This window comes from Pleurodeles waltl, chromosome 3_1 (assembly GCF_031143425.1).
Source record: "Pleurodeles waltl isolate 20211129_DDA chromosome 3_1, aPleWal1.hap1.20221129, whole genome shotgun sequence".
Lineage (NCBI taxonomy): Eukaryota > Metazoa > Chordata > Amphibia > Caudata > Salamandridae > Pleurodeles > Pleurodeles waltl.
In genome coordinates, this window is record NC_090440.1 from 1679074760 (window position 1) to 1679099022 (window position 24263).

Below are 24263 nucleotides of genomic sequence, written 5' to 3' on the forward strand. Positions count from 1 at the left end.
CAATGGTGGAAATTCTTGGCATATCATAGGCATCCGTGTCATGATGGTGCTCAGTCCTGGGAAAATGCTGGGACTGGCATAATCATGGTATCTTTTTCTATATTATTGACATCCATGTCTTAATAGCTCCCATTTATTGCAGTGCTGGACCAGTCACCATGATGGTAATTCTTGTCCACAAACGGGACAAATCTATTGCATTTCCAATTAGATATCAAAAGTAGATATTTGCATGCTAACCACCCCTGCTTTCTGAAACCCTTGCCTTTAAGTAAGATCGATATAACTTATCTGGTGCCCTGGAAGAAATTAGGCCTACTTCCTCATTGTATTTTAGAAACAGTATGGATTTTTTACTGCTTTTAAAGATCAGCATCTGCCACTGGTGAAGTGGTAGCACATTGGAAGTGTGGTGGGTGGCGATAGTGTAGTGATAGACGTAGATTGATGGTGATGGTCGCACAATACTATGAGATGGTAATACTGTACTTGGCAAAAAGTGATGGAAGACTGCAAATGCAATGCTGCCATAGTAGCCGGATGAGAGAGTGCCAGTTAGTAGTAGGAGGCAGCTGAGGTTTTATATAGCAATACAGGGATGCAGTATGTTATGGGGCTGGGAGTCTAGTGGTGGGGTAGTGGTATTGTGGTGTAAGTTTGTTAAGGAGGTGATACAATGGTGCAATAAGGTGGTAGTGTAATGGTATGCGGTGGTAGTGCTGTGTTGTGGGGCAAAGTCTTGAGAGTTTGCAGCTGGTATTATAGCACTGAGTGGTAATTTTGTAGTGGTGTGGTGCTAGCGTGATGGCTGGGGTGGTAGTGCAGTTGTGAGGCGTGAGCCGCAATAACCAGAACCATACAACACAGTAGGATTGAAATAGTAACGAGGAGAGTGAAACAGAGAAATAACGCTATCATAGTGTTACCAGATTACGTTCTCTCTTCTAAGTTCTATTTTGAGCACAGCATGTTAAGCACTAAGCTTGCCTTTCAGATTCCCCGGGAGGACATCAACCCTCATACCTGAGCAAAGGCCTGTGATCTGGATCAGCATCTGCAACAGGGCAGTCAGCGTCTAGTTGTGGTTCACTGACACCAGACAGTGCATACAAATATATCTTGGTGGCTATAGATTCTTGCTCCAGAATTGTGTGGGTATGGCCAGAGCGCTCGGCTGATGCTCGAACTGTTATTAAAGATTTGCGTGTCTTTGTCGGTACATATGCAGTTGCGGCGTTCCATTCGGACCAGGGCCCTGCTTTTGCCTCAAGGGCATTCAGGGACACCATGGCTTCGTTGGGGGTCCAGCTCCAGTTCTCGTCTCCATTTCATCCCGAGGGAAATTCTGTCATGGAGCGTTAAAATTGCGATTTAAAGCAATCCTTAACGGCTAGAGTCTTAGGTACGGGTCATAGTTGGCTAACCCACCTGTATGGAGTACAGAGAGCACTGAATAACTTGCCTAGAAGGTCCCTGGGGGGGTCGTACTTCATATGAGTGCCTGTTCGGAACACAAATGTTTGTTCCGGATCTAGATGGTCCTGGTGTGGAGGCGGCGGAAACGCCTTTTGACATAAATGATTGTGTCACTGTTTTGCAGGAATTACAACAGTTCAGTGAAGATAACTCTTCTAAAAGTGCTGCCTCCACAGGAATTAAGGATGTGCCAGTAACGCCTACTGGTTGGATTCCCAGAGTTGGGGATCTTGTGCGTGAAAAGGTCGCAGTATCGAGCACCAGTCCCTGTGTTGGGAATACACGGAACATGAACTGTTATTTTACCACCGTTGCCAGGTGCCAAAGAAAATCGCTTTGTCTCCATTGACAATGTCAAGTTACAACATGTGGCCGATTCTGCACAGCAGACCAAGAGGAACGTCCAGTAGTTCCAAGATCCCTCTCACTACTGGGGAAGATGTTCCGCTCCAAGTGATTTACACCAACACTGTTGCCTCTCCGAGCTTGGGGAGTGTGGAAGATGATATCGCGATAGTTCCACTGACGACTAATAATTTGGAAACATTTGATCGAGTCACTATGACTGCTGATGTTGTGGGTGGTGTTATCTACAGTGTACCACCGCGAGAAACACCTACTCCTCCATTGAATACGGCGGCACCTTTTGCAAGAACTGCCTCTGGGTACTTTGCCAACAACGACGATGGTCTGTCGGACTCTTTTGCCTCTTCAACACCTGACCCAGGTCCACGTAAGCTGATTTATTGGCTTAAAGATACGTATTTTGTTTTTCCTTGGAACTATCTGTGGCCCTTAATGACTATGATAGCATTTTTTCTGTGGATAGGGTTTGTCGTTACCTTTTTTCTGTTAATACATGGTCATTTTCTTCATGAGAGGTCAGCGGTTGAACAGGTGGAGGAGGTGTTGAAGCCACATTTTTCATCACATAAGGTTCGAAGAGACTTGTCCTTTGTGAACATTTCTGCAGTGCCAATTCCGGATGGGATTGTGTGGGATAAAGTAATGTTTGATATATACGGTCCCACTGAGATAATTCAATTACCGTACGTTCTAAAGTTATCCATGAATGATATCGTAATACCAGGCATTGTATCTGATGATTGGGACGTGAAGACAGTTGATTCTATGATGACCGAGTTACAATATTATACTGTCTATGAAAATGAAGATGTTTACCAGTTTAAAGACAATTATGGTGACATTGTTTGTTATAATTATTATGGGCACCACTTTATACATAAAGCCAGTAGTCCAAAGACAATATTTGACTACACGCAATGGGAGCATTGCCCGACTTCCCCGCGAGAGAGTTCTAAAACATATTCTGACAAATTTGCGTATTTTTCTGGGCATCATCAAATGAATGCTAAGTCATATTATTTTAAGTTAACTCCGTATAAAGATAAGCAAATGTTGTTGACTAATACGAAATTCATATACTAACATTCTTTTGTTTCCCGACTGTCAATTGAGGGCTATGAATATTGGTCAAAAAATGTTGATTTGGAAGAGAAACATTGTTTAGAGCATGTCTCATTCCTGTCCAAATGATCTTTTTAAATGAAACTGTGCAACAGACTAGCTGTTTGGGCTTAGCAACGATTAGAGAATTGAATATGCCTGGCATACCTGTCCCTACCAAAATGAAGGATTGGCAGAAATATATCAATGCCACTTTTAGTGAACTTACAGACTGGGTCCAGAATGGTACATTTAACACTTCATTGTCACGTCCGGGCGGGTGGTTATTGTGGCCTATAGACACCAATGGGTGTCATCAACGTTTTGTCACCTCCTCAGGGGGGTTTCAGGACGAGTAGGGCAGACCCTCGCTACATATCACCTGAACATGCTGAAATTATTACTACATATAGCGTGGAAAAATTGTGTCAACACTGGTTAAAATCATCTACGCTAGATGCAGGTAAGACACATCTCACTCTCCTGTCTAATAACACTGACTTGCAAGATTTTTTGTTAGGCCCGAAGACACCACGTAGGAAACGTTTTTTGTACAAAGTGTACAATGAAATATGGAAACTTTCCCAACAAGAGGCAGCGGCCCAATTAAGGCAGATAGATCAGGAAAATTTGAAGAAGGCATTAGCTGTTGTAGATAATGGAATTCACACCCTGTCCGACCGAATATATACCATTGACAACATTGTTTCTTCTGCCATAGACATTATATGATCTGACATGTCTTCATTATACCATTATACCATGGACAAAGTCAAACAAGGTCCATTATTCAGTTGGGTTGGACACTTCAGACACTGAAGGCGGGTCACGTTCCGTGGCAGCACATCAGAGCCAGGGAGATATTTTTTCCTTTAATTTGACACGTCAACAACAACTGATGGCTAAGAAGGAGGCGACTTATGTCATGCTAAACATTGAAAAATTGGAAAGATTGCCTTTTACGTGGCTGAGATTCCCTCAGCTGAGTGGTTGATACACAGGGTTATTAATCTGCCTATTTCTACACTACAATTCACTTCTTGTTTAAAACATGTTCCAGTAGGCGGATATGAAAAGTTGGGAGACAGTTATATACATGAGGTGTGGGAACTTCCCTTCTTGTACAAATGTCTTAATGGCATGAGAGAGGTTTTTCTTAGCGGTATTGAATGCAAGACTTCAGTCAGCCATTCGATGACTTGTAAGCAGCTGTCCTGCCATGGGGCATGTAATGCCTCGGTTGCAAATTTGGCTTGCTATCTGAAGGGAGTTCCGGTCCCCTTAATTAAACACACATTCCAGGTGCTTTCAAACGGCAGCTACATCCTTCTCAATAGTGAAGACTGTTGTGGCATGCGGGCCGGAATAGTTTACGTTGTTTCGGTCACCAAGGTCGTTACTTGCTGTGGGAATGTGTTATTTCCCCCCACTAAATTAAGGGAGGTAGCAGATATCTGGGGATTTCTGATCACTTTGCCCTTATTAGCCGGCGTTTTGCTGTTGCTGTTGTTTTTCCGCAATGGCTGTCCCGCCGCAACAAGAACGAATGTGGGCGCTCCCATCAGCGCAGCTGTGTCGTGAACGCATGATGCAGCACTTCGGAGCAACACTCCTGGGACATTTGGAGTGTGACTGGTCTCTGTCATTCAGACCGGTTTTGGATTGTGTGCAGCCCGTGTTCCGGTGCAGTTGGTGCTCTTTCGAATATACACTAGACGTTTGTCTCTCACAGCAGCGCCACCCAGTGGTTGATGCTGATCTGTTGATGTTCCCAGTGAGGGCTCATTCCCAGACATGCGCGCTGCGGCTGCGTTTGCTTCGTGAGGCTGATTACGAAATACCCTTCCTGGAGGAAGTTGATATTAACTCGTACACAGGCCCTGCACGGGATGCCGCCCTGGTTTATTCTGAGGCTTTGGAACACACCTGCTCCTTAATAGTCTTTGGCGTGGATTTTCCGGTCTTGTCATCTGCCGAAGTGGAGAACCTCCTGCTTTCCATGACCACCGTTTGAATTGGATTTGGTCTAAATTGACACTGTTATGTGAATTTGGCTCTTAGCTGCATGCCTATTTTTAAATATAGGATTATTGTGCTTTGGTGTCCTCTTGACTTGTTGAAATTATATAGGGTTTTAGCTACTTTGGTTTTAACATAGGCATTTTTTAGGCTTAGATTTAAACCACTTTCTACCGACAAGGGGAGGGTGTAGTGTAGCCATTTTTAATATAGCCTTTGCGCGTTTGCTTAAAGTATTAGGCCTCTGTGCACTTTGCCCTGGATGCATTTTATTCAGCCTTGCACTGTTATTTTTCAATAACCAGTTTCACAGTCTTGTTTTATTTTCTTCTATCACACTGTTTAGCTTGCTTCAGCACCAGAGTTCTCAAACAATACATTCTTGTTCGCTCTGTGCTTCAGTCAAGGATACAGTCTGGTACATTGCCGATAGACGTGGTAGGAGTTTAGTCTTTAGGGTTCGTAGAAAGTACACATTCTTACGTAGGGATGTTTCTTAGAACACCGGCGTGTTAGTTATAAAAACACTTCCTAGTCCTGGTACACGTAAGAGGGAGATTCCGACCAGGGAACCACAACTAGACGCTGACTGCCCTGTTGCAGATGCTGATCCAGATCACAGGCCTTTGCTCAGGTATGAGGGTTGATGTCCTCCCGGGGAATCTGAAAGGCAAGCTTAGAACTTAACATGCTGTGCTCAAAATAGAACTTAGAAGAGAGAACGTAATCTGGTAACACTATGATAGCGTTATTTCTATGTTTCACTCTCCTCGTTACTATTTCAATCCTACTGTGTTGTATGGTTCTGGTTATTGTGGCTCACGCCTTGTTATCTAAAATGCAGTCGTTTTATTAAATCAATCTGTAAAACATAAAGGGCCGTATTTATACTCCGTTTGCGCCGAATTTGCGTCGTTTTTTTCGACGCAAATTCGACGCTAAACTAACACCAACTAACGCCATATTTATACTATGGCGTTAGAGGCGTATAGCGCCAAAGTTCCCGGAATGTGCGTCATTTTTTAGCGTGAACCCCTTCCTTGCGTTAATGATATGCAAGGGAGGCGTTCCCGTCTAAAAAATGACTCCCAGGCCTTTACGTGGTATTTATACTCCCGGGCAAAAGAGACGCCCGGGAGTGGGCGTGGCTAAAAACGGCGCATTTGCGCCGCTTTTTAACGCCTGGGTCAGGCATGGCGTTAAGGGACAAGTGGGCTCAAAATGAGCCCAGAGTGCCCTCCCCTGCCCCCAGGGACCCCCCCTGCCACCCTTGCCCACCCCAGGAGGACACCCAAGGACGGAGGGACCCATCCCATGGACATTAAGGTAAGTTCAGGTAAGTATTTTTTTTTTTTTTTGTGGCATAGGGGGGCCTGATTTGTGCCCCCCTACATGCCACTATGCCCAATGACCATGCCCAGGGGACAGAAGTCCCCTGGGCATGGCCATTGGGCAAGGGGGCATGACTCCTATCTTTACAATGATAGGAGTCATGTTGATGGGGGATGGGCGTCGAAAATAAATGGCGCAAGTCGGGTTACGATGATTTTTTCGACGTAACCTGACTTGCCCCATTTTAAGACGCCCATGCGCCATTTTCCCCCTACGCCGGCGCTGCCTGGTGTACGTGGTTTTTCTCGCGCACACCAGGCAGCGCCGGTCTGCTTGCGCCGGCTAACGCCATTCAATAAATACGGCGCCCGCATGGCGCTTCAGAATGGCGTTAGCCGGCGCAAAACTTTTTGACGCTAAACTGCGTTAGCGCAGTTTAGCGTCAAAAAGTATAAATATGGGCCAAACTGCCTCTGTCATTTGTATATGAGACCACACTAGGTATGAGAGAACTGGTTGGGATCTGAGTGACTACGACTTCCCTGAGAAGCTCTAAGATGTCATGCGCTCGGCTGCCCAATCATCCCTTCCTTTTGGGAGAGATGAGGCACTGCTAGTTAGCCGGAGCAAAACTGGATTGAGGGTGACAAGGGTCCTTCTCCTTGGGTTAGACCTACTCCCCCACACTGAGAACGACCCTGCTACCCAAAAATCCAGTAGTCTCATTAGGATAATAAAAGCCTACGCGACAGTGGTGGCTGATCATTCACTGCTGAGAGGTGGTAGTACTGTGAAATAGTGTTGCTATTTCTGTGTTGGGGTGATAATGTAGGGGAAGAGGTGGAAGTGTTTTTTAGTTTGTTCTTATATACCAATAGTGTGGGATACAGGTGTTTAAGTGGCTAGTCTGAAGTGGTTGAGGTAATGTTTGTGGCGGGGTGGGTTTTTAGGGAGTTTGTGTTGTAGTGGAGAACAGTGTAGTGTGGTGCTGTAGGTAGGTAGTGCAGATATATGGGATAATACAGCTTTATGGGAGAGTGTGGTGATGCGGGTTTTCGAACAGTGCTTTATGTGTGATGCTTTCTGTCAGTGCAGGATGTCTGCACAATGGTCAGGATGGTACAATTGCGTGGTATGGCCTAGATGCTGTTGCAGTGGGTACTCTGTGTTAGCCTGGTGAAAAATAGGTTTGAGAAACCTACCATGACAAACCCAAACTAACAATTTATCAAACTGACACTGCGCATTTGCAAAGTCAACAGTCTAGTCTTGCAAATCCGTATGATTGTTATTTGTTTTTAGAATTTTTATTGCAAGCTTATGCCAGTAAAAGAAAAAGGTAAAAATAAATATAAAATAAATACAGTACCTTGAGGTGAAATCGAGGTAAGCTCCTGGCCTCTGGAAAGAGGGGTATATTGTTTGTATTTCCAAGAGTTGCAGAAGCTGTACGTGCTCAAAGGTAAAGCCATCTACCATATCACTTCTCCAACACTAGCTAACCAAAACTACAAACTCCATTTCTGAAACATGGAGTCCTATCAACAACATTTCGATGACGAGTTACAGTGTTGCACCCCCAAAGCTGTCATATATCTATGGTGCAAGGAATCTAAATGTTGATATAGAATAAAAGCTTTGTGCCTTAATTTGTACCAATATGTGAAGTCACCAAACTGTATTTTGCATTTGTAATAATGAATGAACATACAAATCCCAGTGTACAAGCATTGCGTTATTTGTAAAAGTGATAGGGCTCAATTCTTTCTCACTAGCTGATCAGCACTGCTGTCAAATGTCAGGGCTGCCAAATACCAATGCTCTGCATTCTTCATTTTTCCTCATGCCTCTTTCACCCACCAACATATTATCCCCGACCCAATATCTTACTCGTATAGATCCCTTCTCACCCCTGCTTTCTCTCATTGGCACAGTTTTTCTGTCTTTGTCTTTCTTTCCCCATTTGCTGCCATTATCTCTCTCCTGTTCTGGGTTAAAGTTTGTTGATTAAAAATAAGCACAGTCCCAAAAAAAGAGTGCATTGGCCCCCACCTGCAAATCCTGGCTCAAATTAGGCACTGCTTTAGTCTGAGTAATCATAAATCACAACAAGTGTGGGGAATCTATAGGTGGGCAGTGATAAAGCTTGCCACATTACGCGGGTGAGACTACCTCATCCAAAATCTTTTTTTGACCCAAAAGGGGTCCATTAACCTGGGGACAAGGAGTCAGGAATTGGAATTACCCATCCTGTCTATAGATTCACCACAGTCGCTGTGATTTATGAAGTGTCTCAGGAGGAGGTGCTGTGTCTCAATCCTCTATTTCTCTCATTGCGATATGATGATTAGTTTGAGTAATACCCATGAAGCTTTGCAACCACTTGTTATACAGATCTTGGTTGCACTGGAATGCACTGGCCTTACCTATTTGGATGACACTGCTGTTGACAGACCAGCAGGGAGGAAGAGTTGACACACTTTCAGAAAACAGTTTAGGGTCAAAGGTACACTAATCAGATCAAAACACTGTGCATGTTCCAGACAGGGCATGGTTATTTAGTTTCTTGGCGTGCAGCTACCCTAGACAACTACTTGTTTACTTTGAAGTGGATGGCTCCCAGAACCCACACCCAGGTGAGTGCCTTTATTGGCCTTACCAGGTACAAGTGACGATTTGGAAAAGATAATGCCTGAGCACTGTAGCACCTTTCACTAAATGGACATCTATAAGAGAGCCCAAAGAGGTCCATCAATAAGAGGAGGCTTCAGAGTGGGATGGGGTCAATGAGATTTGCTGACCCCACTTATTCTGTGGCGAGCATCACTGATTGACACTTGGCCCTGGGCATTTCAAAGTTTAAAACTAATGCGCATAGGTCAGAGTCTATCAGTGACATCCCCCTCATCATAAAGGGGAGGACCTCCAAGTACTTTGCCAGGATGAGGAGGTCATGGGCGCAGGGGTGTGAAATCCTCAGCCCGGCAAAGTTCGGGTCAGACAGCCACACACCTGTATATTTAGTGCATGTACAGCTCCTAGATGCCAGACCTGAATATAAAGAGTGTCTATGAGGCTGATCTTTGCTCATCCTGACACTCTTCATGTTTGCAAAAAGGAAGGGGGATCCCTCAGCCCTTAAGGGCTGGCCAAGTCTGGTTACCAGGCTGGCAAAGGAAAGTATGATTTTTTGATGATCATTATACTGAAAGTGTGTGGAGGTGTGCAAGGACAACTGTGTCTGATCAGAGGTAAACATGGGTTATGAGGATCAGTGATATGTGGGATTTTATCTTGTAGCCTAACACTCTTGCATGAGATGCTGAGCATCCACAACTTGAGTTGTACCCACAAAACTAAACTGAAAAACAGAACTGGAATACATTGCAGAAGAACGGAAGCATTAAGACTTTTACACAGCCATTGCGTAATGTATGGTTAAATGTAGACTGGAAGAAAGCTAATTATTACATGTAGATGTGTTTGTCTGCGAGCAATCTCCTTTCAGTGCACTAGAAGATAATTTAGGTTAAGGACATTTCTGACCTCTCCCTGGACATGACAACTACGGATGACATGGCCTTTCACACATCTCCGATTGCCCTTTGGGGGGCTTGCTGGTGTAACCATGGGGTCTTTCTGTCAGCTGTCCTCTATGGAGGTATGGAGCTCCTTTGATGTTTAGAGGTGGACTTACAGTACAGGGAAAGGTCTTGAAATGTTGTTTAGGCAGTATGTGGCCAGAGATCTTCTTGAGACTGTATCAAGCAACAATAGTTCTTCATGCCATCATATTAGAGTAGTAGTAATCTTTATTGTCTCAGTTTTTCTGACAACCATATACAATGCAATAAAAAACTATAGACACATGATTACATTGTTAAATCTGGGCAGAACACAAAACACCTAAAACAGTACCAGTCAAACAGCCTATAACACTATCTTACTCTTACAGATATCGTTTCCCACCTCCTATTTGCTAAAGACAAGTATTCAACAAAATATCCAACGTATTTTGAGGTGGTACCACTAAAACAGAAAATTACTTTTGTACACAAGTCAAAACATACTTTATTCTGTTAATTAAAACCATAAAGCACACACATATAAATACAGTACAATATCATGAGACATTCTAAAAAGGTTTCCAATAAAATTACAATAGAATTACATTGGAAATGATAATGATGAACACCTCTGTTGCAGACCCAAATCACAAACAATTGATATTGGTCCAATGCTTAAACAAGGCATGTCTTTCTAATTCTGAGGGCACCTGCTAGGAAGATTGCAAGAATAAAATACTCTAGGGGGCTCAACTTCATCTGGAGGTAAATTAGGGCCGGTCTTACGTCCAAAAAACATTTTACTTTAACAATGGCAAATAAACACATTGTTGTAACGAACAATAATGATCACAGAACATCACAAAGTGCATGCTGTCTTGCGGAGAAAAACTGTCACACGTACAGGGGCCCAACCTATTCACTTAATGCTGCCTTTGAGGTACCGCAAGTAACCAATGCAAAAAGGTCTAACCTGAAGCTGCTAAAAAGAAAGCAATGGTGAGGTATTGTAACCACCACTAAGTAGGGCTCTAATGAGGGGCAAGATCTTATTAAAATATAATGGTTTCGTGAGCTCTCTCACTTCTCTCTCAGAGTACTTGATAAAGAGAACATGATTCTTGATCCAGTTCAGATCTCTCTTTGTTGTCACTTTTGGAGACACAAATAATTCAGGATGGCCCAGCTTTTCTAATAAGGTCTTGATGTAATTCAGCCACGGGATGCTGTTTGCACTCTCCAAAGTCAGACAGTCTTTTATAATTGTCTGGTTCAAATCCAGGACTGTATTGATCCAGATCCTGATCCATCTTAAAAATGGTAAAAGGGCTAACAGGTCAGAGATGTACCCCAGCCAGTTAACAGCATTCTCAAAAATGTATTTTTCACTATTTATAAGTCAGTAGCATCCTTGTATCCCCAAATATCACTCCCGTAACTGGCGATGGAGATGCATTTTGCTTGATAAACTTTCACAAGTGGCTGTACAGGTTTGGCCCCCAATCTTTTAGCAAAGTCAAACACAGCAGCTATGGCTCTTGACATTATGGGGGTGATTTTAACCTTGGCGGACGGCGGAGGCCGTCCGCCAAGGTACCGCCGCCAAATGACCGCACCGCGGTCAAAAGACCGCGGCGGCCATTCAAACATTTCCTCTGGTCCGGCGGGCGCTCTCCAAAAGAGCGCCCGCCGGCCCAGAGGAAATGCCCCTGCAACGAGGACGCCGGCTCAGAATTGAGCCGGCGTAGTTGCAGGGGTGCGACGGGTGCAGTTGCACCCGTCGCGTATTTCAGTGTCTGCAAAGCAGACACTGAAATACTTTTTGGGGCCTCTTACGGGGGCCCCGCGGCACCCCCTACCGCCATCCTGTTCATGGCGGGTTTCCCGCCATGAACAGGATGGCGGTAGGGGGTGTCTGAATCCTCATGGCGGCGGCGGAGGATTCACTGGGGCAGCGGTAAACCGGCGGGAGACCGCCGGTTTACCCTTTCTGACCGCGGCTGAACCGCCGCGGTCAGAATGCCCTCGGGAGCACCGCCAGCCTGTTGGCGGTGCTCCCGTGGTCGGTGACCCTGGCGGTCACCGGCCGCCAGGGTCAGAATGACCCCCTATGTTCCTTTTGGCCTTCCTCAGCAGGGCTCATGAGCCCCTATCATCAAAAAGGACCTCTTTACCTTCAATGGTAAACATTGATTTCAGTACTTCCTTTGGAGATTAAGCAGTTAAAGTCATAAGCAGAAGCTAGGTTCAGTTGATTGCGGCCTGGTGCTGGAAAGCCGCTACAGACTGGTAGATCTCAGGTGTGTTTTCCATTGTCCATCAAATCGATTAAAAGGTAGATAAAAAGTCTAATACGTAAAAATAATTTAGAGTAAAAGGGAGTGTCAGAGATAATAGGGAGATCTTCCAAATGTATTATAGCCTGTCCTTTTTATAATGACATGACAGACTCACAACCCCTCAGTATAATCATGAAGAGAGACAAGATATCTGTTTTACTTCCTGAGGAAATAGAATAGAAGGATTGTTATCCATAACTCTGTTGAATCTCAATCCAGCAGAAGACATATTATTATGGCTGAGGAATGTATGGCTCAATGGCTCACTGGAGTTACATATAAATACCAAGCAGGACACTGCACATTCAGGTGTGTCAGCCCTTCCCTCCCTTTCTGCCCAAGATGTCCGATCAGGCTGTGGATGGCCCATCCATCACAGCGAAACTCCCTTTGTGTGCGGCTGTGTAAATGGAATGCACAAGCCCAGCTGTCACTCCACGGTAGACATGTATTAGAGACAGGCAGCAGGCACAAATGGCTAAAGTAAGAAAATGCCAACTTTCTAAAAGTGACATTTCCAGAACTGCAATTTAAAATCGGACTTCACCATAAGTCGTGATTTTAAATTGTGAGTCCAGAGAAAACAAACTTGACAAACTTATCTCTTCCAGATTGTGAATTACATGTACAAAATGTAATAAGGTAGTCCCAATGTTATCCTAAGGGAGAGCTAGGCCTTGCAGGAGTGAACAACAAATGTGGGAGTTTTTCACTGCCAGGGCATGTACAACTTAGAAGTACATGTCCTGCCTTTTAAATACATTGCACCTTGCCCTGTGGGTCACATACGGCCTACATTAGGGGAGACATATGTAAAAAAAGGAGAGGTTTAAGCCTGGCAATAGTTTTATCTTGCCAGGTCAAAGTGGCAGTGCAAACAGCACAGACAAGCTATGCAGTGGCAGCCCTGAGCCAGAGTTAGAGGACTACCTAGGTGGGTAGCACAATAAGTGTTGCAGACCCGAACTGGGGTGGTGTGGTGAGCCAAATAATTGATGGTTTAAACCTAGATCTGTGACTGGGGGTGAATGTTTGATTGGGTCCGCATTCCATCCATCATTTGTGTTTGTGTGTTTTCGTCCCCCTAAGTGCATAGGGTTGCCAAGACGTGGGTCCAGGGCTCAATATGCCACTGGATTCAAGCTAACCTGGCTGATGAAGGGTGATACCCTGAAACCGGTTCCAGGATGCTTGTTTCCGGTCCAGGGAGCACCTGGCCTGACAGTTCAGGCTGGACTGTTCCCATGGGGAACAGGGTCAAGACTGATTTGCATATGGCTGTGTCCAAACTGGGGAGACGTGGTGAGCAAAAGAATTGATGAATTAAACCCAGATCTGTGACTGGGAAAGAAATATTTGATTGGTTCCGCATTCCATTCATCATTTGAGTTTGTTTGCAGGCCCACTAGTGGCATTTAAGTTACAGCACTGGGCACATGTAGTACACTTACGATGGACTTATATGTACACTAAATATGCTAATTTGGGTTTAGCCAATGTTATCATGTTTAGGGGGAAGAACACAAGCACCTTAGCCCTGGGTAGCAGTGGTAGTGCACAGAGGCCTAAAGCTAGCAAACACAAAGTCAGAAAATAGAGGGAGGCATGCCAAACAGTTGGTTGGGGGGTACAGGGGGACATCCCTAAAGCTGTCAGGTCTAACAGGCAATATTACACACTGTTTAATAATGGGTCATTTCTTTTGGAATTAAATATTTTTCAGTGTTACTATCCCATATATCTTGTTAAAGGACCAATGGATCAACGATTGACTGAAGATACTTCATTAATCAAATAATGTTCAAAATGGTGTTTTCTGAGGGTTGTCTCGCTCTGGTGTCATAAAGTACCTTTGATTCAGCTCAATTGGAACTGATTATTTTAAAAGAAATCTGAATATCTAATTTACTCTTACCATACTTCTGCTTCTGACACGCCTGACCAAGGCAATGGATATTAGAATACTTTTCAATGATATCCGACATTGTGTCAGCCGATTTCATTATCATTACTTAACTAAATGCAATTGATATTACTAGGATTTGACAGAAAGGGAATCTAGAGCTGAGTGGTGTTTATTATTTTTTTATTGTACCGGAAATTACTATTTTGTGGGATTTGCAGGGGATTTGTGGCATTGGCTGAAGCATATTCTGCTGCATACTAAGATGAGTCAGTGCAGCTTTGCCTAAGAAGAGGTGACAATTCAGGGTCCATATAACTACTCTAAACATTCTCATCCTACAGAGTGATGTAGTAAAAGTCAAAAGAAGGCAGCCCAACTGATAAACAGTCCTTGCTAGTCTTTGTGTGAGAATGCAGGCACTATGGAGAAGGAACTTGCTTATTAGTGTGATGCTTGATTGATTGGGTCTCTCACATGGCCAGCTGCATGTAGCCATTCATGAGAGGGTACCGGGAAAATTGTGCTCACATTAGGCAGTTCTTCATCTGACTGCCATGTTCAATAGTCAGCATTCGCCACTGCTTTTTTGACAACAAATTCAAATTTGAAATTAAACGTTTCTATCCCAAAACATGGTAATGCAATTCCGGCCATCAGAGTTAAAATAACTGATTTTAACAAGGAATGATAATAGAAGGGAAAACATAGGCAGATCGTTGTGATGATCCAGATCCACTAGTCTGTGGCATGAATGATTATTCTCAAAGTTTACTTATTATGCGTAATGTGTGCCAGAGCTTCTTGGCCTGTTCTCTGGGTATTTAAGAATTATGGCTGGCAGTAGCTGTAGCTAGTCTAGGATCCATCCTTTCAGATTCCATTTTGGCACAGAAGTTGAAGTGGAAATGAACTGCTGACACGGACAGAGAATACTCTTTCTATGTAGCTTGACATTTGTACCTACTCACCGAATGCTGAACTGTGGAAGAGATGTCTGTTCCAAGGCGAAGAGCCAGTTTATATAAATGTTTGATATGAGTATGGCGCTCTCGAGTATGACTGAGGTGAATTTGTGCTTGATGGGACTCCTTTGGCACTTCTGGTGGCTCACAATTCTCCAAACCGTTTGTTTTGACAAGGTTTTCTAGCTGTGAAATGTTAGAGAGAATTTAGTTTAGAAATATATTGATCACGAGCTATGAGATCACAAAGCAAGTCTTCATCTGGCTTCACTTGGACTATACCAAAGCTCTTACATTCTCTCCTGCCCCTCCAAAACTGTAGACATTTTATACAGGTTCCCAGCTAAGAGAAAACAGAAATATATATTTAAGACAATATATCTTGCATACTTACTTCTTCCCTAACCTGGTGAAATGTAGACATTTTGATCAGAAGATCTTCGTATTCCTTGATTTTGTCTTTTACCCGCTGATGAAGCTGAACAAGTTCAGCAATTTTCTTACAACGTTCCCTCTCAAGAGCTCCTTTTAGGCTGAGAAGTTCTGACAGCTTAACAGCATACTCCACTTCGGCATTGAGTTGCTGTCAGAAAGATAATGCTGTAAGTTCCAAGAATATGCTCCAAAATATCCATAGCGCAGTACACACATATAATAAACATGTTGCATGAAGATGCATGTGCTCAAATCAAATGTTCTAATGATTCAGAACATACAAATTTCATACCTCTAACAGATGTTGGCAGTTGGATAGCCAAATGAAAGTCTTAAATTTCCATGTATGGCTATGGGTTATGCAGCGTGTGATAGGCCCACTCAAGAGGAATTCTGTGGCTTCCAATCCCTGTCCCTCCAGTGTGCCTCATTTTTCTTTGCTATGGTCTAGCCATTGAACACAACCTTATTGCTCATGCCTTCCCCTCCACCCAGCTTTCGCAATTTTTTTCTGGGTGGGAGGGACAGATCCATCTCATCATGCCTCCACCCACTCATTGCTGAGAAAAAAATAAAAGCCCAATATCCACTGAAATTTTTAAAAATAGTAAACACACCACTACATTTATTTTTTGGTAGTGCCACGTAACAGCTGGGCTGATACTCTGCCACAATGACAAGGCGGTGGGGATGGAACACCAAATCTGTGGAGAGATATCGCCTACCCTGTTTTGAGTAGGCAGAAGAAACAGCTAGAGTTGTATTTCGCTTTTAAGAAGCCTTTTTTAGTAATGAATGGAGCTTCTGTGTGAATGGAAGAGGTGTTAGGCACTGATAGCCCAGTGCATGACAAAATATCTTAACTCAAATTTTGTCTTATTTAAATATTGTAGTCTAAATATCATTTACAAAAATATTAGTCTATTCAGTGTTGATTTTCTATTAGTAACTCTACTGGGGTGATACATTTGTATACAGTACTTTTGACACTATGGGGGTTATTACAACTTTGGAGGAGGTGTTAACACATCCAAAATGTGACGGAAATACCACCAGCCGTATTACGAGTTCCATAGGATATAATGGACTCGTAATACGGCTGGTGGTATATCCGTCACTTTACCGTCACTTTTGGGACGGATTAACACCTCCTCCAAAGTTGTAATAACCCCCTATATGTTTGTTGAACTATATTTGATGTCATGTACCATATCTCAATGTCCTTATTGCCCTTACAAGAGTGTTGTGCTACCAGAATATCATATTCAGAATATTGTTTGACATTATTATTGTGTCCGAAGTATTGTCTATACCAGCGGTGGCTGCCGCAAATTTCAAGGATAGGGGCGAGAGAGGGGAAGACATAGGGGGAGAAGGGGAGGGAAACGGAGGGGGGACAATAAATAAAAAAAAAAAACTTACCTTACCGTCATCTCCGTCTCCTGCAGCCTTGCGCATTTCTTCCTTCCATGTGGTGTCCCAGCATTAATTGGGACACCAGCACAGGCTCCTCAGCAATTCTGGTGCTGCTTACATGCCAAACATAGCATGCAAGACTGCCGCTCAGACACAAGCCTGGGGTTAGTGCTGTTTCTCCAGCATGGCTGTGTATACAGCCGGGTTGGAGAAACCTAAGTGCGCATGTGTGTTTGGCCGGTCTGAGATGGCCGGCCAAACACACATGCACACTTAGGCCCATATTTATACTTTTTAAGAGCCGCATTTGCGCCGCTTTTTGACGCAAAAATGGCACAAACTAACAAAATACAATTGTATTTTGTAAGTTTGCGCCGATTTTGCATCAGAAAACGACGCAAATGAGGCACTAAAAAAGTATAAATATGGGCCTTAGTGCACTCTCCCCTCCTCCCTCCTCTGCCCCCCATGGCCTAGCTCTGCCCCTCCCGTGTACTCCTGGCTCTTGGCCCGGGGGACGACATTCCTTTGCCGTAGCGAAGGAGCCACTCCTGGTCTATACTAATATTACCCCATTGAAGTTAATAATTAAAAATCTGTTTTTGTTAGATGACATTTCGGTAACAATATTCTTGTTACACAATCTCTTTGAATGGGGGAGGGGCAATAGTGGCTTTAATTACTCTCTCCCATTAATGGCTCCCACCTGTGCCTTGGGCTCATAATTGCAGGGAGGGTATTTAAGAGCTATAATTACCTGTAGTTGTGAGCAATAATACTTAAGTATGCAACATTTTCAAGACTTTAAAAAATATTTTTTTAAGTTTAAGTGATTGCACAACAAGATATCAACCGACAAATATGTTTTATCTTTAAATATAAGTAAACACTAGAACCTAATTTGGAATGTGCATTTGGCTTCTGATTCATATCGAATGGTTATGTTTATTTATATTAGTTATGTGTAGTATAGATTCTATTCTTTGTCCTTTGTTGCAACCGTTTACCAGTTGTTCACAGCGTACCTCTTCATATAAGCATTGCCTTCATGTTTCACGCTCGGTTATTTTTGACCAATGCACTGTCCAACTAGTCCACTGCAGAGATCCAGTACCTTTACTGGCATTATGTGCTTTAAAAAATCGCTTTCAAATAAATAAATGATGACAACACACTTCAAATAAGTTTGCATCGGTTCACAGCACAATGCAACCTAGAAATAATTTATTTTTGGGGAAAGTCACGTGTGAAGTGTTTCCAAGCAGACTCCAGTGCTTAATTTGAGCTGTTGGAGACCATCAGCACTTACGTTTGGGGAGCGGCACTTATTTCCTGCATCAGATACTCAGAAGTGCAAGAGTGGGAAAAACACACATATCGGAAAGAGGGAGGAAAAGAAAGATGGCACAAATGGAGAAAGCAGGAACGTACAAGAGCGAGAAAAAGGGGCAAGAAGTGTCTGGTAGTGGATTAAAGACTACCTTCATTTGCATTAGGTGAGCCCACATTTAATTGCACCTGCAGCCAACTTCTATGCAGAGCTTCGGGCACCAGCACTCTTTCTTTCACAAATTAAACACTGGCCAATACTGGCAAGGATATGATAACTGGGAAACTTTTTTAGGTTGAGCATAGCAGTGCTGGTATCTATGTGGGCTTTTAACCACGCCCACCTCACGCCCATCACTTTCACTCATTCGTGGGATTGCCATTCAAAAATCCTTTGATGACATTGGTAAATGCTTTATGTTTGTCCCACCTTGGGGTGGTTTTGTTTCTGCCTTGGGGACGACCTTGTTACATGGATAATTGCACTTTTGCCAAAATGTTTGACTGTGAGCGAACTTCTTTTTCTTTTTGTGTCTTTCCTTTGTGCTCACTTTCATGGCGGCCGCAGCGCTTTGACTTGCTTATGTCAACTGTTTTACTTTTCATTTTCAATTTATGTGGAAAGAAATGTCCATGTACAAAAACAAGGTATACACAGTTCCACAACGTAAGTATAATCAGGAAAACCACATTGGGTCCTGATCTAAGGAAAAGATCGTAAAAAAGAGAGAAGAAAGAAGAAAGAAAGCCAGGTCCCTGGAAAATTAATTATTTTGGAACAAGAGCCCTCACTCACCAAAGGTGACATGCTTCATCCTCGGGCTTTGCTCCACGTCAGGCCGGAGCTGCAATGCCTGACGGGCCCCTCAAGGGGGGCTCTTTGCCGGAGATCTTTTGAGATATATGCCCGGTTTAGAAAGAATAGGGTATAGGATTGGAAAAATTCTATTTAAAAATAACTAGAGGTTAGGCAAATTTTATTAAATAATCCAACCACTGTCATGATTAAAACCAAAGAGCGGGGAGAGAAAAGAACAAGGTCTATGCTCCCCAAAATATTATTCACTTCCTCACTCAATTTGAGGTTAGGAATTGTACGCACAGGATCCCCTGGACGATTCACCAGAAGGTCAACATGTTTCTCGTTATTGAAGTCCTATGGATCTAACGCGATTCTTCAGGACCTAAACTACCTAATCCTATGTGTAAATATAACCTATAATAAGGAATATTAGTACAATGCAGGGACCCTCCTCATACTAGTTCCAGGAACACCGAGACGGGGCAGGTGATGCTGCAAACTTCGGACAGGTCCCAACTCAGTAGGACCTCCGTTACTTGGTGCTTTACCTGATGCGGCCCATCCACTAGTATGAGGAGGGTCCCTGCATTGTACTAATATTCCTTATTATAGGTTATATTGACACATAGGATTAGGTAGTTTAGGTCCTGAAGAATCGCGTTAGATCCATAGGACTTCAATAGCGAGAAACATGTTGACCTTCTGGTGAATCGTCCAGGGGAGCCTGTGCGTACAATTCCTAACCTCAAATTGAGTGAGGAAGTATATAATATTTTGGGGAGCATAGACCTTGTTCTTTTCTCTCCCCGCTCTTTGGTTTTAATCATGACAGTGGTTGGATTATTTAATAAAATTTGCCTAACCTCTAGTTATTTTTAAATAGAATTTTTCCAATCCTATACCCTATTCTTTCTAAACCGGGCATATATCTCAAAAGATCTCCGGCAAAGAGCCCCCCTTGAGGGGCCCGTCAGGCATTGCAGCTCCGGCCTGACGTGGAGCAAAGCCCGAGGATGAAGCATGTCACCTTTGGTGAGTGAGGGCTCTTGTTCCAAAATAATTAATTTTCCAGGGACCTGGCTTTCTTTCTTCTTTCTTCTCTCTTTTTTACGATCTTTTCCTTAGATCAGGACCCAATGTGGTTTTCCTGATTATACTTACGTTGTGGAACTGTGTATACCTTGTTTTTGTACATGTATTGGGAGCTCTATACACAGGACCAGGATTTTTCTATCCAAATCTCCCTTTTTCCAAACCCCTCTTTTAGTTGGTTTTTGATGAAAGAAATGTCCAGTCAGGAATTTACAACGCTAATAGCTCTAACTCGAGCAAACGCGAGACCCATTGGATTGTGAATGCTTGGTTTTGCTTTATGCCACTTTGCATCATTTTGAAACTCCAGCCACCCCATATCATCCACTGGGTATGGGCATCTGACTTTGAGATTCTTAGCTAGATATTATGTTGGTTGGACTTGCATCCACTTCATTTATACTAGTTTCTCTCTTTCTTTTGAAACAATAGCAGACCTAGTTTTGATAAGTCTGTGTGTTCTGGTTTGTGGAGTGGGATTCTTCAATATACAATAAAAACAACTAAAACCTGTTGCCCAAGCCATTCTTATAGCTTTGGGGGTCTTGAACAGCCTGAATTGTCACAGCTGTAGCAGTCTGATGGTCAGCAGTTGTATGGATACTGTCATTGGCAGTGCTGGCAGTGACAATAGGTGGTGCAAGCTGCCGTGGCACCTGTTTTTTTTTTTTTACAAACCAAGCACTGGCCCAGGGAAAAAAATAAATTATTTTCCTTGGTGTGGCCTGGAGCGAGGAGGCCAGTTGTGTGGAGGAGGGGCGGAAGCTGGCACCAGACCACACAGACTGCAATATGGTCCCCTCAAACAAGATGCAATCACTGCAGGGCCACCTCATGGGGGGCCAGGAGAGTGGAGTGCCCTTTGTCATGCAGGGATGGGTAGTATGAGGGAGTGCTAAGGGGGGCCTCCGGCGTGGAGGCATTTGCCACTGTACTGTACCAGCATGATCAATCGTTGGAAACTGCTGATCAAAACTAAGTTTGCATTTCCGACCTGATCTATTGCTCTAAAGACTGCAACTCAAGGTGGAGAACACAAGGGAAGACCCATATAGCTGGAGCCATGAACTCTCATTTCAACAGAGCTTAAATAGCATTCATCTGTTTTCACAATTATAAGACAGCATTAAAAGACATGGCTCCGGAACTGTGGAAGTACTGAAATAAGGCAGGTCTCTGCCACAGCTTTGGCTTGCTTTGTTTCTATTCTACTACCTTAGATACTGACAAACGGTTGCTTTGATGGGAACTTTAAAGGCATGTAGTGCAACTGATTGGAAATGCAGTGGCATTTGAAGGTATCACTACCGTAAATATACCATAACAGAGTAAAAGACAAAGCAACATAGCAACACAATTGAAACATAAGAGGCACAGCACAATAAAACACCCAGTAGCGTATGGAACACAGTAAAACACAAAAACTTTGCATTGAAATAATGGAGGCCAAAACACATCACAACATATCACATCATATCACCATCACAACAAAATGTTACACAAACTATATGCATAATCCTTCTTGTCATACATTAACATGGCCAGAAATATACTCTCATAAGACAGTGGTACAAGATATTTGCCGCAAGTACTATATCACGCCATGACACAGTGTCAGTCAAAAATGTTTTATGTTCTGTCTCCGGACGCACGTTTTGTTAAAGAAAATAGCATAGTTGTTGCATGAAAATACGCTTATTGTTGAGTGTAAATAAATACCATAATTGCACTAGTACACATGGCTGATATAGCAACAGTTATTCATAATCATAAACTCTTAAAATAAATTGCTGATAACGCATACAAACAAAAAATACAATAAGTTTGCATACATTCAATGTTTCTCACCTGAAATTGTGGTTTCATTTTGTTGCATCTATCTTGTAAATCCGAAAGAGACTGGGTATTGTTTCCAATTCTGTCTGCTGGCTCCGGCAAAAGAACCTCCTCGAGGTTTTTTAGGCTTTGGGTTGTCTAAATGAAGGAAAAACATACTATCTCGTTATGCAGCATTCGCTGGCATCAAAATACCTGTTACTGCAAATGATTACAGTCATACATAGACTAATCGTTTGATCCCTCTTGCACTTTCATGTGCTAAAATTTCACTTGCTATGAACATATCTGCTCAAGCGGTAGCGGATAACACTTTTATCAGGAGGTATAGTGTGTGGAAGTGTGCACAAACCTAGAGAAATGCTCTAAAAACTCTAATAGCCAATGTCCTTAAGCCAAGTGCAATATTGGCTACCTCAATTGTTTTCCATCAGATCTGCAGAAGGATCATGACGCTCCTCCTTTCCTTCAACAATAGTAATAAATTGCATTTTACACCCTGTGCCCTACGTATATTGTTTATAACCTGGCATTTTTCATGTGTATTTGTTTTAACAAAACCAAGAAGCAAGGATTTACATTTGTGCAACAAAGTCATATCACACTAAAAATATCGTCAGTAACAGTTGTTTTCCACCGCAACTGTTATATGCAATGCTTGAGACAGTAAAAAGTATTTTTCTCATGTCACTTTTGCTGTACTGTGGTTTCTCTCATATTTGTATTCATCCTATGTCGTATATGTTTGTGTGGCGCACTATCACCTGTGAAGGTATTCTAGAACTTCGCATGTATGTAAGTCTAATTCTGGGTGGGGGGGTCTTACTAGAAGAGCCAAGTATTCATCCTCTTGCAGAGGTCATGGAGAGAGGAGGTGGTTCTAATTTGGAGTGGTAGGTGGTTTCACACTTCAGGATTGATAAACAAGAAGGCCCGACCACTAGAACTGCTTCTGTGGATGCATGGCACTTGTTAGTAAGAGTCCAGTTGAGAGAAAAGATGCCTGATAGTTGGTAGATATCTATACAACTATTCAGGTATTCTGGGCCTGAGTTGTGCAGTATTTGTATGTGTTGGTGAGGAGTTTCAATTGTAGACTGTTGTGTATCTGGAGCCATTGTAGTTCCAGTTAGGTGTAGTGTGATATTTGACTTGCCTGGTAGATTAAGAACAAATCTAGAAGCTGCCTTCTGGATGGTCTGCAGTCTCTTCATGAGTTGTTTGGTGATTCCTGCGAAGAGGGAGTTCCTACTGTCCAACCTGCTTGTTATGAGGCTTTGGGGACGTTTTTTCTGGTGCTGTTTTTGAGCCCTTATATATCTTACTCAGCATCCTTAGGGTGTGGAAACAGGACACAATGACTATGTTAACCTGGGCGGACATCCTCAGTTTGTTTTTTATGAAGACTCAAATGTTTCTTACTTGTACGCTGGGGGTGGGAGTTGGTCCAAGGTCTGTAGGCCACCTGGAGGAGTCCCAGGGCAAGGTATCCTTTCCAAAGATCACTACTTCTGCCTTGGTGGTGTTTAGCTTGAGAAATTTGGACTTCATCCAGATGGTCACTTTGGTCATGCAGGTGGTGAAGCTGTTCTTTGTTCTAGAAGATTTGTCAGCGAGAGACAGTATCAGTTGAGTGTTGTCAGCATTGGATAGGATGTTGATGTTGTGAGCACACATAACGTTGGCCAGTGGGGTCATGTCAATGCTGAAGAGCGTTGGGGTGAGAGAGAAGCCTTTAGGTACTCCACATATCAGCTCCTGGGCTTCTGAGGAGTAAGGTACCAAGTTAACTGTTTGGGTTCTGTTGGTTAGGAAGGTGCAGATGCATTGGAAGGTGGCTCATTGAATGCCAGCTTTGTGCAGCTATCTGATCAGGATAGAATAGGAGACTGTATCAAAGGCAGCTGAGATGTCTAGTAATCAGTCACTTAGCTTTATTCGATTTTAGATTTTTAAATCACAAAAGCACAGCATAAAAACAATACATAAAAATGTGCAGTTAAAAGAAATAACTCCTGTTCTATTTATAAAGAGACAACTTTCGATGTCTAACAATGGCCAACAGAAATGTGGACATAACATTACAGACATATATGGATGGCAACAACTGTAAAAATATGAGCTGGACGGCACTGGGTCAGTTTCATAGCTTTCAGTAAAGGCAGTAAATTAATTTTTCTTTGTAAATTGTACAGATTGCAGAAAAAGGTTACATGAAGTGTATTTTGAGAGGTCACGTTATCACACAGGCATCTTTCCAAGGGTCTCGACCAGTCGTTCATAAAA

At 43.0% G+C, this 24263-nt stretch overlaps 1 protein-coding gene across 4 annotated transcripts in view; it reads right to left on the reverse strand.

Moving 5' to 3' along the window:
• The window catches only part of CCDC141 (coiled-coil domain containing 141), a 646235-nt gene that overhangs the window by 182008 nt on the left and 439964 nt on the right, over positions 1–24263 (reverse strand). For all 4 annotated transcript variants that reach the window (XM_069225437.1, XM_069225436.1, XM_069225434.1 and 1 more), the window contains exons 15-17: positions 21990–22115; positions 15462–15650; positions 15074–15253 (exon numbers count right to left, since the gene is read on the reverse strand). In XM_069225437.1, the coding sequence (XP_069081538.1) occupies positions 15074–15253; positions 15462–15650; positions 21990–22115 (495 nt within the window). The remainder of the gene's footprint in view (positions 1–15073; positions 15254–15461; positions 15651–21989; positions 22116–24263) is intronic.